At 40.5% G+C, this 16,561-nt stretch overlaps 1 protein-coding gene across 1 annotated transcript in view; it reads left to right on the top strand.

The window, feature by feature from the left end:
• Nucleotides 1-417: 417 nt before the first annotated feature.
• STAC2 (SH3 and cysteine rich domain 2) overlaps nucleotides 418-16,561 on the top strand; it is a 48,777-nt gene continuing 32,633 nt past the window's right edge. The window contains exon 1 of the mRNA XM_032234905.1: nucleotides 418-749. Within this exon, the coding sequence (XP_032090796.1) occupies nucleotides 657-749 (93 nt within the window). The 5' untranslated portion in view covers nucleotides 418-656. The remainder of the gene's footprint in view (nucleotides 750-16,561) is intronic.

Raw genomic sequence — 16,561 nt, 5'->3', positions numbered from 1 at the left:
ATTTATAAAGAGTGTCCCTCTATTTTGGGGGACATAATGACCTATGGGAGAAGGTTATCTTAATATTCACTAATACCACATCAGAAGAAAAGGACAAGCTTAACGAATCCATTCGTAATAAAAGTAGTGATATGAGAGAGATATTTGGTGTTTATGTGTACTGTGTGTGTGTAAACCAGTTAATGACAAAGCTCCTGAAAACCAAAGTTGAAGGAAGGAAGAGCCTCCAGAGTGCAAAAGACTAGGAAGCTTCTCCAGCGCTAGTCAGAGGGGAGGGAAGAGTAACTACGTGGGGTTGGAAATTCTGTTTAGATTTGCATAAAAGGGGAGGTCCGAGTGGTAAGGAGACCCAACAGCATCGGCTTCAGAGTTATTTAGAGTGAGGACGTCTGTTGTCGCTTAAGAGAATAACTCGGTTTTTTACTTTCCTCAAAGGAAACTTAAAGTGGACGAGCAGGAGACCCCTCAAAAATTTCTCCCCGGGGTTCGGGGGAATAAAAGCTTCCTGGTCCATCGAGGCGGGAGAAGAGGCGGCTTTGGATTTAAGGTGGGAGGGGAGGGGCGGAAGAGCTCCGGTCCGCAACCCTTCCGGAGAACTGTGTTCATCGGCTTCAGCTCCGGACCCCCAGCTCAGCCGGGCCCGTCCTAGGCGCATCATGACCGAAATTACCGAAAAGGAGAACGACCCCCAACACAGCACGGATGCGCAGCAGACCCCGAGCACCGGCTCCAGCCTGCAGGAAACAAAGGTAGCCATCTCCCTCCCACTCTCCCTCCCTCTCTCTTCTAAACTAAGCGAGTTATTGATTGGCGCACTTTCTGAACCGCCGTCTTCTCCTCCTTCAGCGCAGCTCTCCTTTCCAGGGCGACTCTTCGGGTCGAAGAGGCAACGAGCGCTTGTATACCGTGGAGATGTTTTCTCCTTGGTTGTCTCCACAGAGCCTCTCGTCCATTCTTCCGCCCCGCCCCGCTCCATAACTAGTTCTCCACGAGCCCCGAGCGACCGCGTGTCTCCCCCTTGCCCGGTTCCTCCAGTCCCATCTTTTCAGCTCCGCGCTTCCTCCTCTTTCGCCTACCTTTTCTCCCTGCAGTAGCCAAACCGCGTGCCATCCTCCTGACTGGTTTCATCACAACCGCAGTATTGTACTCTTTGAGGTAAGCGGTAGCACGCTCTTGTTACCCCTTCGCTAATCTGGCGCCCTCTAGATGTGCTGGATTACCGGACCGATCGTCTGCAACCCATCTGGAGAGTGATGTAGACCATTGCTAGACATTTCTGGGATTCCTCTTGGGCTGTGTGTGCATGTGGCATGGTGGGTTACGATTGTATGGGATGTGCAGATGGAGAGAGAGAAGAGAGATCTGTTTCCATCCAAAGACACTTCCCAGCCTGGTGACTGATTTTTCCCTTCATTAATCTAACTGCTGGATATAGGAACAGATATAAATATTTATTGACATTTAAGTAGACAAGCACTATATTTTAAACATCTGAGTTAGGTATTTATTTTCTATGTCCCATTTATAATCTGAAGGCCAAGTTGTAGGGCAGATAATTATATAGCGAGAGATACAGTAATGCAATAGTGCGATCTCTTTGAAGTTGGATTTTGAAAAACATAATCAAAGCTGGAAAATGGTTGTATATCCTCATTGTCATTCTCTCCGCCTGATAGTCTTAATGTCCAATTTAAAAGTAAATAGGATTACCAAGAAATATTGTACAACACATACGTGTCTGTGAAATAAGTGCAGAGACTGGGGGTGAGGGCACTGCCATTCAGTACACACACACATGCACACACACACACACACACACAGAGAGAGAGAAAGACACAGAGATAAATTGGAGGAGATTGAATTTGAAAAGGTTACTAGCTGGAAATGATAATAACATCTAATTCTGAAGGTGGGTGGTCTTGGGGAGAACAGGGGCTTTGGAAACTAGCAAAAATTAGCTCTGTGTGTGTCTGTTTACATACATGTTTCAATGCAGCAGGGTGACTTATTACCACATGCTTTAATTATAGGCTTTGTGTTATAATAGTTGTGTTCTTTTGTGTCTTAGGAACACGCTTTGGAGGGGAGAAGGGGGAAGAAGATGGGGAACAAAATCATTTTGCTATGGAAGAAAAAAATGCTTGAATTATATCAGCATTTCATTGCAAGAGCAGCTAAGGAGGCCACTAGCAATGCACCCAGTGGGTAGCAAAATGTTCTTCCTTTGCTGCTTATTTCCTAGATGCTTCTAGCATACAGAGGAATGTTACTTCTGTGCATGGAGGCTCCATTGATTCAATTGGCTAATTGGCCTATTCTCCCTTCATAAGAAGTATGCATATTGTTCCTGTTTGTTTGTTTTCTTTTACATAGGTGATAACATTTCCAGTTTGAAGAAAGAACATGTGGACAGTGCAATACTGAAAAGAAGTGTTGACTTCTCTAGAATTTAGTTTTGGCAGCCCAATGCTTACTCCCTCTCTGCTAGAGTAAAAATGCACTCAACAACGTCAACACTTCTTTTTTCCTGTTCTTACACTCCTGAGACCTGAAACCAAAAATAGACATTAGGGATTGCTATACCTAGGAGAGTGTGGACTGAAAAGAAGCTTGATACATATATTAGAAACCAGATTTAAAAGGCAATCAGATGAACATTTTCCAACCAAGCGCCCTCCACGTATGTCAGACCACAATTTCCATAACCCTCAACTCCATATGGCTGAGAACAATGGGATGTGTAACTTAACATATCTGGAAAGCCGAGGAAGGTATTTCTAAAACCTGACCCATTAGGGATCAATTACCTAAATCTGCAGATGCAGTCCAGGATCGTGTGTCAAAATTTGGGTTGTAATAGAAGAAATAAGAATTTCAGTTATCAAAAATAAGGGGTGTTTTCAACCCACTCCAGTTGTTATTAATGTATGCTGAGATGTGGAATGTGCAGGATCATTCTGCCAGTTTAGAGCCCTGCTGATGTCAAAACTGTGACGTTGGTTGCTGATGCACGTAACATCTTGAGTGGGTTTAAAATTCTAGGCAACACGTGCAGTTCCAACTGTGATGCTGCTTCTTCCACCCCTGCCAAATTTGTACTACCAATAAAAGATGCTTCTGTGTGTGCATGATTGTCTCTGGCAGGCACAGCAGAATATGTTCTTACTTTACTCTGCAATTCACTCTCTAGGAAGTTACCTCTGTAAGCCAGGAGACAGATGCAGTGCTATGCAGGTTCCCTATGAAGAATTCCTACATGCTTCTGAAATCTATATAATATCTGGCATTTTTCCTGTCATGTTATCAATTGCTTATCATTCTCTTGTCAACCTGCTTGGCTGTCCTCCACCAAATCTGCTTTAGAGCCTGACAGAAACGAAGGAAGACTTTTATGTCCTGCGTTTTCCTGGACCACGCTGTTCGTGCCATACAACCCAAGAATTTTGACTCACCTTAGTTGGAATCGTTTTGAGTCTGACCTGCGCTGAAAATCCCACTGATACCCCTCTCCTTCTTTAGCAGAAATGTAATTACCATTACTGAGTAATTAACTATGTGCTGCCCTTTCGTGACACTTACAATCATTCTGCCTAATGGTGCAGCCACCCACGATTTTAAGGACTAATAAGAAAAAGAGTCACATTTTTGAATGCCTTTGTGATGGGTGGGAGAATCATTCTCTATATGAAGGATGAAACTTATCAGTGGAATGGCACAACCTAGCCTTCTCCTTGATAGGCTATATTTCATAGCACAAAGAAGCTGATTATGTATTTGAAAAACAGAGAAAGGCAGGAAAAATAATCAAGAATGCGCCCTACTCATCCACAATGCTCCTTGATTCCATTGTCTGGATAAAATTGAGTGGAAAAGGGCAAGAGTCACTAGGAATGCAAAGAATTATAACTAAATAAGGGGCAAAGGTTATGATAAATTAGAGAAGACTTTCCTTCCACATTTTTTCCTGACTAATCCCCATTTCATGAATCTGCTCTTTCACTTCCATAAAAAGCAATGTAGAATGTGTCACCTGAATCTCCATTACGAAAAAAATCACAGCAGGGGTGTGTGATAATTTTGAAGTGGGAAACGTAGTGTTATGGGATGGGAGAGAGGAGAGTTAATTCAGGTTTTTTTTGTCTGTTCCCACAGTCATGGTTGAATTTCTCACTCCATCTCTGAAGCTGCCTGGCGGTTTGTTTAAAGACTCAGGTAGATCTACTAAGTCTGTGAGGATTTGTGCACTAAGTTGCGCTTTTAGAGCAGCTTTTTCAAACCTGATATTCTCTGTTTTGGAGGACCCCATGTTGGGGAAGATTGATGTACATAGCTATCATGTTCAAAAGAATCCCTTAAATACCACCCTAAGGCAAAACAGGAGAAATTATAACTGTTCATTTGATACCTTTCCTTAGTGATACTTCTTAAAGATGTACTAGCCTCAGGCCAAAATGTTAGACTTGCTTTGCAGACTTGCTTTGAACACTGTACCTCCTTTCTTCTTTCTCCCCAATTTCTCTCCCTTTTTAAAGATTTTTCCTTGGTCAAGCCAGTTGCTTAGCCCAGTGTTTTTCAACCACTGTGCCGCGGCACACTAGTGTGCCGTGACATAGTGTAAGGTGTGCCGTGGGAAAATTACTTTATATATAGTCAATATAGGCACAGAGTTAAAATTTTTTAACATTTTCTAATGGTGGTGTGCCTCGTGATTTTTTTTCATGAAAAAAGTGTGCCTTTGCACAAAAAAGGTTGAAAAACACTGGCTTAGCCAACAGTCTATCTATGGATTTGTTTGCAGCTCCTTCTGAATGAGTTTTGTTTTGTTGAGGAGAGACAGTCTAGCATTATACACACACACACACACACACACACACACACAGAGGAGGCAGTTTGGCCTTACATAAGCCTGATGGGAGTTTTCTAGCCAACCCAAGGATTCCTTGGGAAACTCTTTGAAAATATGGTAGGTTCTTTCTTTGATCCCTCCCTAGGAAACAAATGTTCCCAACTTTTAAAATTTTATTTAAGGACAAGATATCTCATCAGAACAGGCATAGTACATAAATATCCTGCACATTTATGATACATGAGGGAAATAACACATTGACTAGGATGAAAGACCTGAGAGATTTCTGCTGATCTGTACTTTTTTTTTTCCTTTTCCCCATTCTGGTTACAGGAAGACTTATAAACAAATGTCTGTAAAATTTCCAGCACAATTATGGTAATCTACTCTTGAGAAGATGGTGTTGCAGAGGTTAAAAGAGTTGTGTAATATTTCCCTGTTCCTTATATATAATAAAATAAATCAAAGTTCCAGGACATTTCCACACTGTTCTGCTTTAGACCTGAATTAATTTGAGTCATATTCTCCTTCCTGGAGTAAAATTGATTTATTTCTGACACTAGTCCAGTTTATTGGAAACCACTAAAACTGGCACTTCCCTTTGAACTGCTATTTCTCTGCAAATCTCATAGAAAATCTTTTTTCCGTTTGCCAAGAGGACCCTGACTGCAGGGTATAAACTGCCATCATGGTTAGGGTCTTATTCCTGAAGCTTTCCCCCCTGCTCATTGCCTCCCCCACCATAGAAGTGGTGAATTTTCAGCAGTAAAAACTTGGGGGATGGAATCACTCAACAGGTTCCTCCTAAGTGTTTGTTCTGAGAATGTAGATTTGATCTTGGCAGGGTATTGCCTGTTATCTTGATGCAGCACCATTAAAGATTTTAAAATGATAATCAGCATTTTGAATCGGATCTGGAAACTGACCAATAGCCAATGTAAGATGTATATAATCCTATTCTGATGGGTTGTCTTGTCAGGAGCCTAGCCACTTCACTGTGAATTAGCTATAGCAATTGAGATCTCTCCAAAAGCAGCACCACATAAAGTGCATTACAATAGTCTTAACAATGAGTCATCATTGCCAAAACATTGGTTAAAGTAGGATTGTAACAAGTGCTGCAGCCAAGGCTGAGCAAAGCATCCCCTGGCTATGGATTCCAGCTCCTATTTCAGCAGAATCCATACAGCTATTCCTTGCTTATCAACTATTGTTCAGTGGCCATTGGAAATTACAGTGGTGCTGAAAAAATAATTTTATTGCCCGTTTAGGACCTTTGAGGCATCCTTCTATCATGTGATTGCTATTGCGATCAGTCAGTGCACACAGTCCTATGCCCAGTCTGTGTTTTTCTTCCCCCTTCTTGCAGAGCAGAGAAATTGCAGAAAAAGGGATTGCAAGAAAGTAATCTGTTAACTTCAACACACCAAAAGTAATGTGATTGTACTAATACCCTCGGCTCAGAGCCATGGGACATTATGCAAACAGTTTACATCATGCTCTTGAAATCCCTTCTTCAATCTCTCTGCTGTGAGGCAGCCTGGGGTGGGAGAGAAAAAGAGCAAGTGATTATAGGCACACTCTCCTTTTTCTGCCCTCTTGTCTCTGTTCCCCTCTCCCTCCTCCAAAAGAGAGACTGGAAAGGGATTTCAAGAGAATAAGCTGTTTGTTCTGCTAGGTTTGAAAGCAATACAATCACACCAGCAATGGAAAAGGATCAAAGAAGAGATTGTTTTCAGAAATTTTTCTCCCTCCGTCCTATCCCCCAGAGAGATTGGAGAGAAAGGGATTTCAAAAAAGTAAGCTGTTCATATAGTATGCCTGTGACACCCAGCCCTGGGCTGCAGCATGATCATACTGCTTTTGATGCGTACAAGACAGCATGCAGGCACTCGGGCATTCCAAAGAGTGGTGGAACAGTTAGGAAATAAATGAAAGCCAAGAGTGTAAAGCAAAGTAGTTTGTATGTTTCCAGCCAGAAACAAGTTATGGTCAAGTGATTTTTCCTTAGTGACCACTTCACTTAGAAGTGGAATTGCATATCCCAATCCAGTCACTAAGCAAGGACCATCTGTAAAAACTCCAGTTCATGCACCAAGTCTTTGAAAAGGAGCACTACCCTGTCTCGAGAACCTACCAGTTTTTGTAAAAAATGCCATGATGATTGCTGGCAGCAAACATCTCAGTCTTGGCAGGGTTTTGTCTGAGTTTTTTTAATTCCTTTCAGATCCTGTCCAAGCACCAATTCAGGGTTTCCATATGTGCTTGTGCAATGTCAGAAAACCATTTGTCCCTAAGTCCACAACTGTCCTTGATAACTTTTCAGGTATGAATGAAAAGCCTGATTAATCCTGTTTTTATTAATCTGGAGAGACAGAGAGACAAGGTATTGTTATCTTCAGCCTAAAACCCATATCACCGAATCCTGGAAAATATTTACCTAATGCATCTCTGATTATTTATTCAGAAGATATTCTAATCATCATCTCTGATGAGATCAGATTTAATTTACGTTTGAATGTTAAAATGCTTTCATGAAAGATTTAGATCCCTTAACAACAAGATGTGAGAAGAATTTTATTGATCAAGGACTACCTTTGATCATCTTTTTCCAGCCAAGGGCTGCATTCAGACTGGAACCAAAGCCAGGAGGTAATTGTGGGAAGGGCATAAAAGTAATGGAGCTGAATCATTTGTGATAAATATATTCCTTACAAGCTTTACCCATCAGTGTTTGCTTGCAAAGGAGGATTTTTTTGTGAGTAATATGCCAAATTCTCTGGAGAACTTTGTGTGTAATTGCAGATCATGAGTTGTCCAGTTTGCTTAAAAGCAATTGGAGGTTAAATATGCAGCTTGGAAAATGAGAAAATGTGTGTTTGGTCCTCTTCTGTTCATGGTATTGGGGGGTGATGTTAACAAAAATTAGGATTGTATGGTGATATTTAAAAGAACTTGAATGGAAACAACAGGAGTATCTGCCTTAGTCTGTTGCAGTTAGTTGTGTTTCCCTCTCCAGCTTTTTCTTATTATCTTCTATGAATGGGCCATTTCATGAAGTGGAACTAGAAATTAAAACTACTGGCAGAAGAGAGAGAAGAACTAAAGTTAGAGATTTTGATCTTGTTAAGAGCAGATAGCGGAACTGTAGGAGGTGCTGCAATCAAACATATCTATTAATCTAAATTGCTTTAAAAAGGTTTGGACAAATGTGTGCAGGATCAGGCAGTTGGTTCATAATAATTATTTACAATCCCAGGACCATATCTTAATACAAGGTGACCACAGGGCTATTGAACACTTGCCCATGTTAGCTTTTTGAATGCCCCCAGTTGGCCATTACACGGCACAAAACTGAACTAGAGACCTGAATCAACAGAATCTTTTCTTATAGTTTTGTCAGCAAAAAGAAATGAGAGGGAGCTTGGAAAAGATGGCAGATCTTAAAGCAGCTCTCGGTGCCAAGGAGGCTCCTATAGAATCTTATATCTCAGGAACATTTATTATACCAAGAGACTTAAAGCCAGTAAACCGGACTGTTGATGCTCTGTGTTTAAAAGCCCAGGCTATTGCTAAAGACATTGAAATCACTTAAGTCAGTTCTCAAAGAGCTTGGGGCACAATCACAAGAAAAATGGCAGTCTGAATATTGGTAGCCTTCACTGAGTGGTTGGCACTGAACAGGACCATGGCCAAGATCCAGATTCCAAGCTGTCTTCCAGAATCTTTTTGCTTGCAGTAGGGATGAACTTATTCTTTGCCAAGGCAAAGCATCCAGGATTCAGTTCTCTTCCTTTTACATTCCAAAATGGCTCTTATTGCTCTTTTTTTCTGCAAGGGGTCATTGCTAGATATTCAGGTGGAAACTGCCTGTCTACTCCAGCTAACTAGAGCAGGCTGGTCTTCCCTTGTGAGGTTGTTTTAACCATTGTTTTTCAAAAGTACAAGTGACACTGTTCAGGCTGACAGGAGAAGAAAAGCAGGCCAGGACGCAGCATGGTGTTCCCATAAAGAAGACCAGGAAGAGCTAGCTTTGCTCTTTGTTTTCAGAGCCATCCTTTCCCAGTATATCACCTTCCTTATTGTAGAGGACGAATTGTGAATAGATACAGGAATCTGGAATTGGGGCAAAGTCAAGCTGAGGCTTCTGGACATTATGGATTGGAGCATACCACGAGCATTTAAAATTTTATGTGATGCAAGAATTAAGGTCCAAAGTCTCCTTGCCTCCATCCTCATTTGGACAAAATCAATTTGGTGGGATTTGCTTCAGTGGCATACAATCTCAATGGTCTCTGTCATGCCATCTTAAGAAAGGAACAAGCTTTTAACTTTTATTATGAGAAAGGAGAAAATTAAAAGATATACATAAAGGTTCCGGTATCTCTCTCACCTACATATTGTAGTTGTCATATGTATAAGAACTTGTGTAAATGTTTTCTTTTAATTGTTCATTCTGTTTTAGATAACATCTGCAGCTTGTTTATGAAAGCCAAGGGATTCTGTTGTTTAAAGCCCATTACTTATTTATTTGTTTGTTTATCGAATTTGCACGGCTGCCCAACTTCATAATGTCTCAGGGCTGCATCTCACATTAAGAAACTTTGGAGGGATAAAAACCAGAAAAGAGCAATGAACATCCAGGAAGAGCAAAACAAGCACATCCCTTTAGCATAAAACATCTCTACTACCCACCCCGGCCCAAGGCCTGGGGAAAATCTAGGTTTAAATGAGGTCAGAGTAGGGATTATATTGATCTCAGGGATGGGAAAGAAGTGCTGCTTCAAAGACCACATAGTGCAACAAAGAAGGGCTGTGTCTTGGATTAAGCTCATTTTATGAAAGTTCCTGGTTCCGCATAATCCAAATACCCTCAGGCACTTGATGTTCTAGTGTTGAGTCTGAGCCTGTTCTGTCCCAATCCAGACCCTAGTCAATGTCAAGACCCTGACAGCATGATTTCCTTGGGCAGCGATTCAGATACACAATCAGGTATGATCTGCATATTGATGACACCTGACCCCAAACTGGTGGATGATCTCACCCAATAAGTCTCTCATAGATATTGAAAAGGAAGGCAAGAGTGCTGAGCATATCAGAGGCTTTGCACTCAGCTATATTGTTTCACTACTTTGTCCTGTCTCTACCAAAAGGTGTCAACAGCTGTGTGACCAAGGCTTTCTCAATACCATGTCCCAGTTTGAAACTGGATAAAAATTTCCTAGATAATCCAAGGCCTGCTGAACAGGCGGGCTGGACCAAAGTGTCTAGAAATGTGATGGGGAATCTATGGCACAAATGCCAGAGGTGGCACACAGAGCCCTCTCTTTGGGCACACATGCCATCTACAGCTGTTCTTCTGTTTTTGGCCTGAAAACAGCCTCAAAAATAGCAATAAACGACCAAAAAACAGGCATGCACACACTGGCCAGCTGGTCTTTGTGTTTTTCGGTGCTCTGGGGCGCATGCGTTCCACTTTGGGCACTTGTGCCAAAAAGGTTCACCATCACTGGCCTAGTTTGTTGGCTCAGGCAATAGCTTCTTAAAAGGGAGGTGTATCATTATTTCCTTCAAGGCAGGTGGAACCATATCTCTTTCAATGTGGCTTTCAATTCTACCAAGAATTGAACCGAGGTGGCGCAGTGGTTAGAGTGCAGTACTGCAGGCTACTTCAGCTGACTGCTAGCTGCAGTTCAGCAGTTAAGATCTCACCGGCTCAAGTTGACCCAGCCTTCCATCCTTCTGAGGTGGGTAAAAGATTGTTGGGGGCAATAGGCTGACTCTGTAAACCGCTTAGAGAGGCCTGTAAAAGCACTATGAAGTGGTATATAAATCTAAGTATTGTTGCTAAGTGCTAAGAACTATAGCATGTACTGAGGTTCAATGCTTAAGAAGAGAATTTACCATTAGGAAGAGGAAAAGGGAGAAGTTGAGTGAGGGTAGCCCCAAAGAAAGGCTATTACCTCATATAGTTAGTGTGTGATGCTGTCTGTAAGGTGGAGGGAAAAAAGAAAGAGTGTTTTACTGAATTTAATCCAAGCTTGAATCAGAAAGCCCTTTAAATAGAAATGTCTTCCAAAATAAGCTAGTTCTCTGTAAAGGAGTATTTTGGCATCTTTAAGGATTGTGAAGAAAAAGAGGGGTGGATGTGAATAAGTCAGGGACAAAAGCTTATCTTCATTGAATCTTCCTTACTGCCTCATTTACAGACTTTTGGCTAATGAGCCAGGGTGTATGTTCTCTGAGCATGTATAACACATGCCTATTTCAAGCACCTTATCTTGTAGATCTCAGTGGTAGTAATGGAAGGAAACATGGCTTTATTTTCAGTGTTCTTAGCTACCAAAAATAGACCCAGCACCCTCTCTAAACTGGTCTGATGTCTTGTAAGATCAAATTAAATTGGACGTCTGAGATGCTTCATTATATCTTCCTTCTCTCTTCATTTCTTGTAAGATCAGTCAAGTGGGGAAGCAAATTTGATCAGGACCGCAGTATCAGAGAAGACTATTTTAGTTGTTCCCACTATTCCAGCTTCTTCCCACCTGATAACCTCTAAAGAAAAGGTGCCAAAGTGTCGACCCCCACCTTTTTAATGAAATACTTCAGGTAATTCAGGAAGAAGCAAAACATGGTGGTGAGTTAGGGCCTTAACCAAGTGACTTAACATCTCATGCTTGGACTATTGCACTGTACTTTACCCAACACTGCACTGGTTACCAACAGGTTTCCAGATAAAATTCAAAAGGATGATTTTGACCTATAAAGTTCTATGTTGCTTGGCTTAAGGTAGCTTCAGAATTGTGATTATGCCATAAAGAAGTGAGCGCTTCCCATCCCTCTCATCTAAAAGATGGCTGGGAAAGAATGGAGGTGGAATTTTTAAGTATGGGAATAGTCTCCTCCAGAGAATTAAATGGCCCCAAACTTGCTAGCATTCAGAGAGCAACTTAAATTGTTCTGTTCTGCAACATGTTTGCATTGCGACTGATATTTCAGTGATAAGGATTCTAACTGGTTGTTATGTAGGTGTACAGGTAACTTTTAAAGCATTTTATTTTTTATGGTATAACTGTAGAAATATTGTTTTGTGGTTTTGTTTATACAGAAAGTGCAATGTACAGTGATACAGCATGTAGAATGACAACGAGGAATGCATAACAGCAAATAATATGACTGGACTGTTTTTTTGCGGGGGGGTGGAGTGCCATTACTTACTTAAAACTGGCCAAAGATGCAGCCAGGAAAAACAATTTTGAGAGAATTCCCAATTTTGGGCATCTCAGCTGGAAAGACTCTTATCTCAAATTCTGTGTTTGCTTGCAATATTTCTAACACGATAGTCCCAAAACAAGTTTTGATAAATAGATAAGGTTCCTATTCTGGCTCACATACAGAAGATGACTCCTGGCTTATCTTGATCCCAAGGCATTTAAACTAGAGATTCACAATCTAAGAATTCGGTTATGTATCCTCCTCCCTCAAATACAGACCCTTCATGGATTGGCAATGAATTATACTTTAGAATATCACAGAAAAGAATATTTATTATGTGCAAGGAACATAATGTTTAACTTTAAATTAAATGTAGAATTTACCTAGCTCTAAAACATATTTGTTCTGGCTTCCCCCACAGCCCCTGGCATATTAATCAAAATCTTGATGAAGCTTTTAGTCATGGATTTCACCAGAAATAATCCAATTTGCACACCAGTTTTGAATAGGGAAGTGCAATCCATTCTGGGCTAAAGATGGAAAGTCTCCAGTCCAAATAATCATAACTACTTGCTTTTGATCCTGAGTCTGTCCTTCCCTTTGCACACACACCTTCAAAGTCCTCATTTATGCTTTTTCCAAAATGGTCTCCTTGGATTGAGTTTGAATTGAAGTTGGCATTCAGCACAATGATACAATCAGCTAAATATCAGGCTGGCTGAATTCGTTCTACTCAGCCCAACAGGGAGCTGTGATTGGTACCAATTTAAATTTCTCCAAGCTAGCTTCAAACCTAGTCATTGAGAATGCAATATAATAATTCAACCTGAAGATGACAACATGAATGGCCAAACCATTTCAGGTTTTTTTCCTACTGCTGCTGTATTGGAGCAAATTCTAACAGAAATAATTGTAAACTGCAAGCACCCACTTTCCAAACTCTGACTCCCCTACCTCCCCTCAACTAATGAAGTTTCCTCTCTGAATAAAACTGCGGTTCACTTACCTTCATCCAAAGCACTCATAAGATAGCAGTCCTGAACTTCCATTATTTCCATGATTTGGTTAAATGAAAATTGGAATTAATGGCTGAGCATTATCTGTGTAAAATCCATTCCATTCTTTAGCAGAAAGCAGGTGCAGATTCAAGTGTGATGTGCATTCTGAACACATTACTAGGTTGGCACATTTCACTAAACCACACTGTGATTTGCTTGCTATTATCTAAATGTACGTCAACCTTGCCACTATGATTTGCAACTGGTGGTCTGTGCCATACTGTGATATGTAATCCTACCAACACAATAGGTTGTGGCAACCATGAATATCGATGGAGAAGGAAAGAGAGTTAAAGATATCCCCAGAGTTGTGAACTTGTGAAATGGTGCTTGAAACCTCTGGAGGATATGCAGTGTTAGGGGTAGTGAGCGCGGCTGAAAGTTAAACATTGCACATCATTAATATGGGGGAAGGAGAGTTTTTGAAAAGGTTGGGAGCTGAGTCGCCAATGAGACTTATATTTGCCAAGCTGTTTTCACAGCAGCTACGTTAAAAATAGCTTGCAGGGGTTGGAGCTGCATGTCAAGAAATATTAGCCTTTTTTATATAATGTCTTGGTAGGTTCCTTGAATGTTGCAGAGGGTGAAAAACTGAGAAATGGCAGTTTGAGCAGGAACCTGGATCTGCTCTTTTGAACATCTGTTTAAAAGAGGATAATAGAGAGCCTTGGTAAAGGGAAAGACCTCAGCTTCCCTTGGCATAATCCCTCCCCCTGGGTGCTCTGCAACGTGTGGGGGCCACAATTCCTATAACACCAAATTTCCATGCTGGTTGGAAGTTATGGTCACAACAGGTTATAGTTGGAGGGCAACAAGGAGGGAAGACTCCCTTAGGGCAGTGATGGTGAACCTTTTGGGCTTACTTGTTTCTGCTGGCATATCACCCCACCCAAAGAAAACAAAACAATTATTTGCATATTCATCTATTTTTTTAAAAAAAATGAAGTCCGTGTGTGATCCACAGGATTTGCTGTGCGCCCCTTACCTTCAGGTGCTGTTATTTTGCTGTCGATAGGCTCCTGTGGCCTATCTTTGGAGCCCTCATTCTTGAAGCAGCTTCAGAGAATGCTCTTCCATAAACTGGATGAAAGCATGTCTATTCTTCCACAACTTCTGGAAGCTCTGGAGGCTTCCTAGAGCATACTTCAATCTTATGCAGCCTTCTCAGCTTCCAAAAATCATGTGGGGGAAAAGGCATACTTTTGACAATAAGTGTCAGGGGAACTCTGATGTCATTCAAAATGTGATGGTTGTCTGCTTTGACATTCAGGTTCACCATTACTACCTGATGGCGTGGGAGGGAGTCAGTTTGTCATATTATTTCCCAACAAACCTCCTGTTTTATGCAAACATTTTCCTAATAGTTCTATGATGCTTTTAGAAAGTCACAACTGTTTTCTAGTTCATCTGTCCCATATTCCAAGCCATGGTTCACACCTTGTGCTAAGCCATACGCTTTGTTTTCTTTTATTTTGTTTTAGGGTTTCTGTTATGTTGTGCTTCACAAATAGCTGAGGGCTTATCATATTTTTGCCAAGATTTTGTAGATTATTTAGCAAACTCGTGTTAATTCAAAGGAGTGATTGAGTTCAGAATATTCTTCAATCCCATTCCATTATTCCTATGCCAAATTTATTGCTTATTTATATCTCTTCTCTTGATGCCATGTTTTTAGGAAAAAAATCAATGAACATTTTTAATTAAATAATAACAATAATAATTACTGTTGTTGTTATCATCAGTATCACTAGTACTGGTGTTTTCTTTAAGCAGTATAAATTTGAGAGCTTTCTTTGCAGAATTCTCCCGATTAAAGGCAGGAAACAGGATTGAAGCCAGACTATACTCTGCAATTAATTTTCAATCTAAGCATACGATATATGTTGTGCAGCAGTTTTTCACAACAGACTGACTGGATGCTCAGTGTTAATACTAAGCTTCAAACCACAAAGTTTAGGTTTACCCATGTATTGATTTAGCATGTGGTCTGAACCTAACCACTATGGTTCATAAACCATAATTTATCATATAGTATGTTGTGAAAATTCAACCATTGTATTCATCCAAATATGATTTAAAAATCTAGTGTAACATGTGAACCCATCCATTATGATGTATCAGAAATCATAGTTAAAATAAACGAGTGTTTAGTGTAATGTGGTGAATAAGAATGTATCTCCAGTAATGTTTATTTTTAAAATGATAAATTTTCATAAAGGGCAGAAACCTTTTATGTAGCCTTAAATGTAAGATGCGTTCTAGGACAGTTGGTACAGTGCTCACGTGCTTTATGATATTTTTCTGTCTTTATAACTGCTATGTTACAAGAAAGGTGCATCTCTTCATCAGTTTTAAACTTCTAATCCTTTACATTTTAGTGGCTTTCACTTTTCCACTCTAATAAAACTTTCAGATATTGAATAGCCAAATAACACAAAAAGTGCCTTCTTGGGTTCTACAAATTACAAGGTGCCAAAATGATCAGACACATTTCATGATGTCATTCTGAAAATGACAGAGTTACTGTATTTTTCGGAGTATAAGACGTACCAAGGTTTTGAAGAGGCAAATTAAAAAAAAAAGTTTTTGCACTCTTCAAACCTCCCCAAAACAGCCTATTTTTCACAAAAACTGGCCCGTTTCCCCCCCCCCCCAAAAAAGGAATGAATAGTGCTTAGGAGGCATGTAGAGTGCTCCTGGGGGAGGGGCAAAAATGATCAAAAACAGCCCATTTTTTGCTCATTTCTGCCCTCTCTGAAAGCCTTCTAAAAGCTGTGCACAGCCATTTTGGTGAAGGGGGCGGGGTTTCAGGAGGCGAAAAGTGCTGTATTCAGTGTATAAGATGCACCCAGATTTTCAGCCTCTTTTTTGAGGGAAAAGGGTGCATTTTATACTCTGAAAAATACGGTATGTTATTTGTGGTGCATGTGCCATTTGTCCTGCATGGCTTTTTTTTTTTTTTACAGATACCAAATCTGCCTGAATAACTTTTAACTCCTTACACTCACCCATTCCAGTCACAAGAACTTCTCCCCCTCCCCCCCCAAAAAAAAATATCTTGAAAAAAGTACCCAGGAACAATTAAGGCAAAATAAAGAAACAGTTCTGGGAATGGAGAAGATGTTAGAAAAAAAATCTGCCTTGAGTTGGTTTGATATGAGTGGGTGGCAGTGTGAAGCTTTCGAGATTCTGTTGTTATATCCTACAACATTAGTAGAATTTTTTGAATCCTTGCTCTGTTTGTTTCCTTACTTAGCCTGCCTCAAAGGATTGGTATACTCAAGGTTACCTGGGATCAGCCTTCTGTTTGTTCCATTCTTTTTTTTTAATTGATCCAGTTTGTTTTGTATTATTATATGACATTGCAATGACTGAAACACATTTAATAAATGAAAGTTTCTGCATTCCATGCTTGAAAAGACTTATTTACTCCATTTCCGTA

Source organism: Thamnophis elegans, chromosome Z, assembly GCF_009769535.1.
Source record: "Thamnophis elegans isolate rThaEle1 chromosome Z, rThaEle1.pri, whole genome shotgun sequence".
Lineage (NCBI taxonomy): Eukaryota > Metazoa > Chordata > Lepidosauria > Squamata > Colubridae > Thamnophis > Thamnophis elegans.
This window is presented reverse-complemented; position numbering and strand designations above follow the sequence as displayed.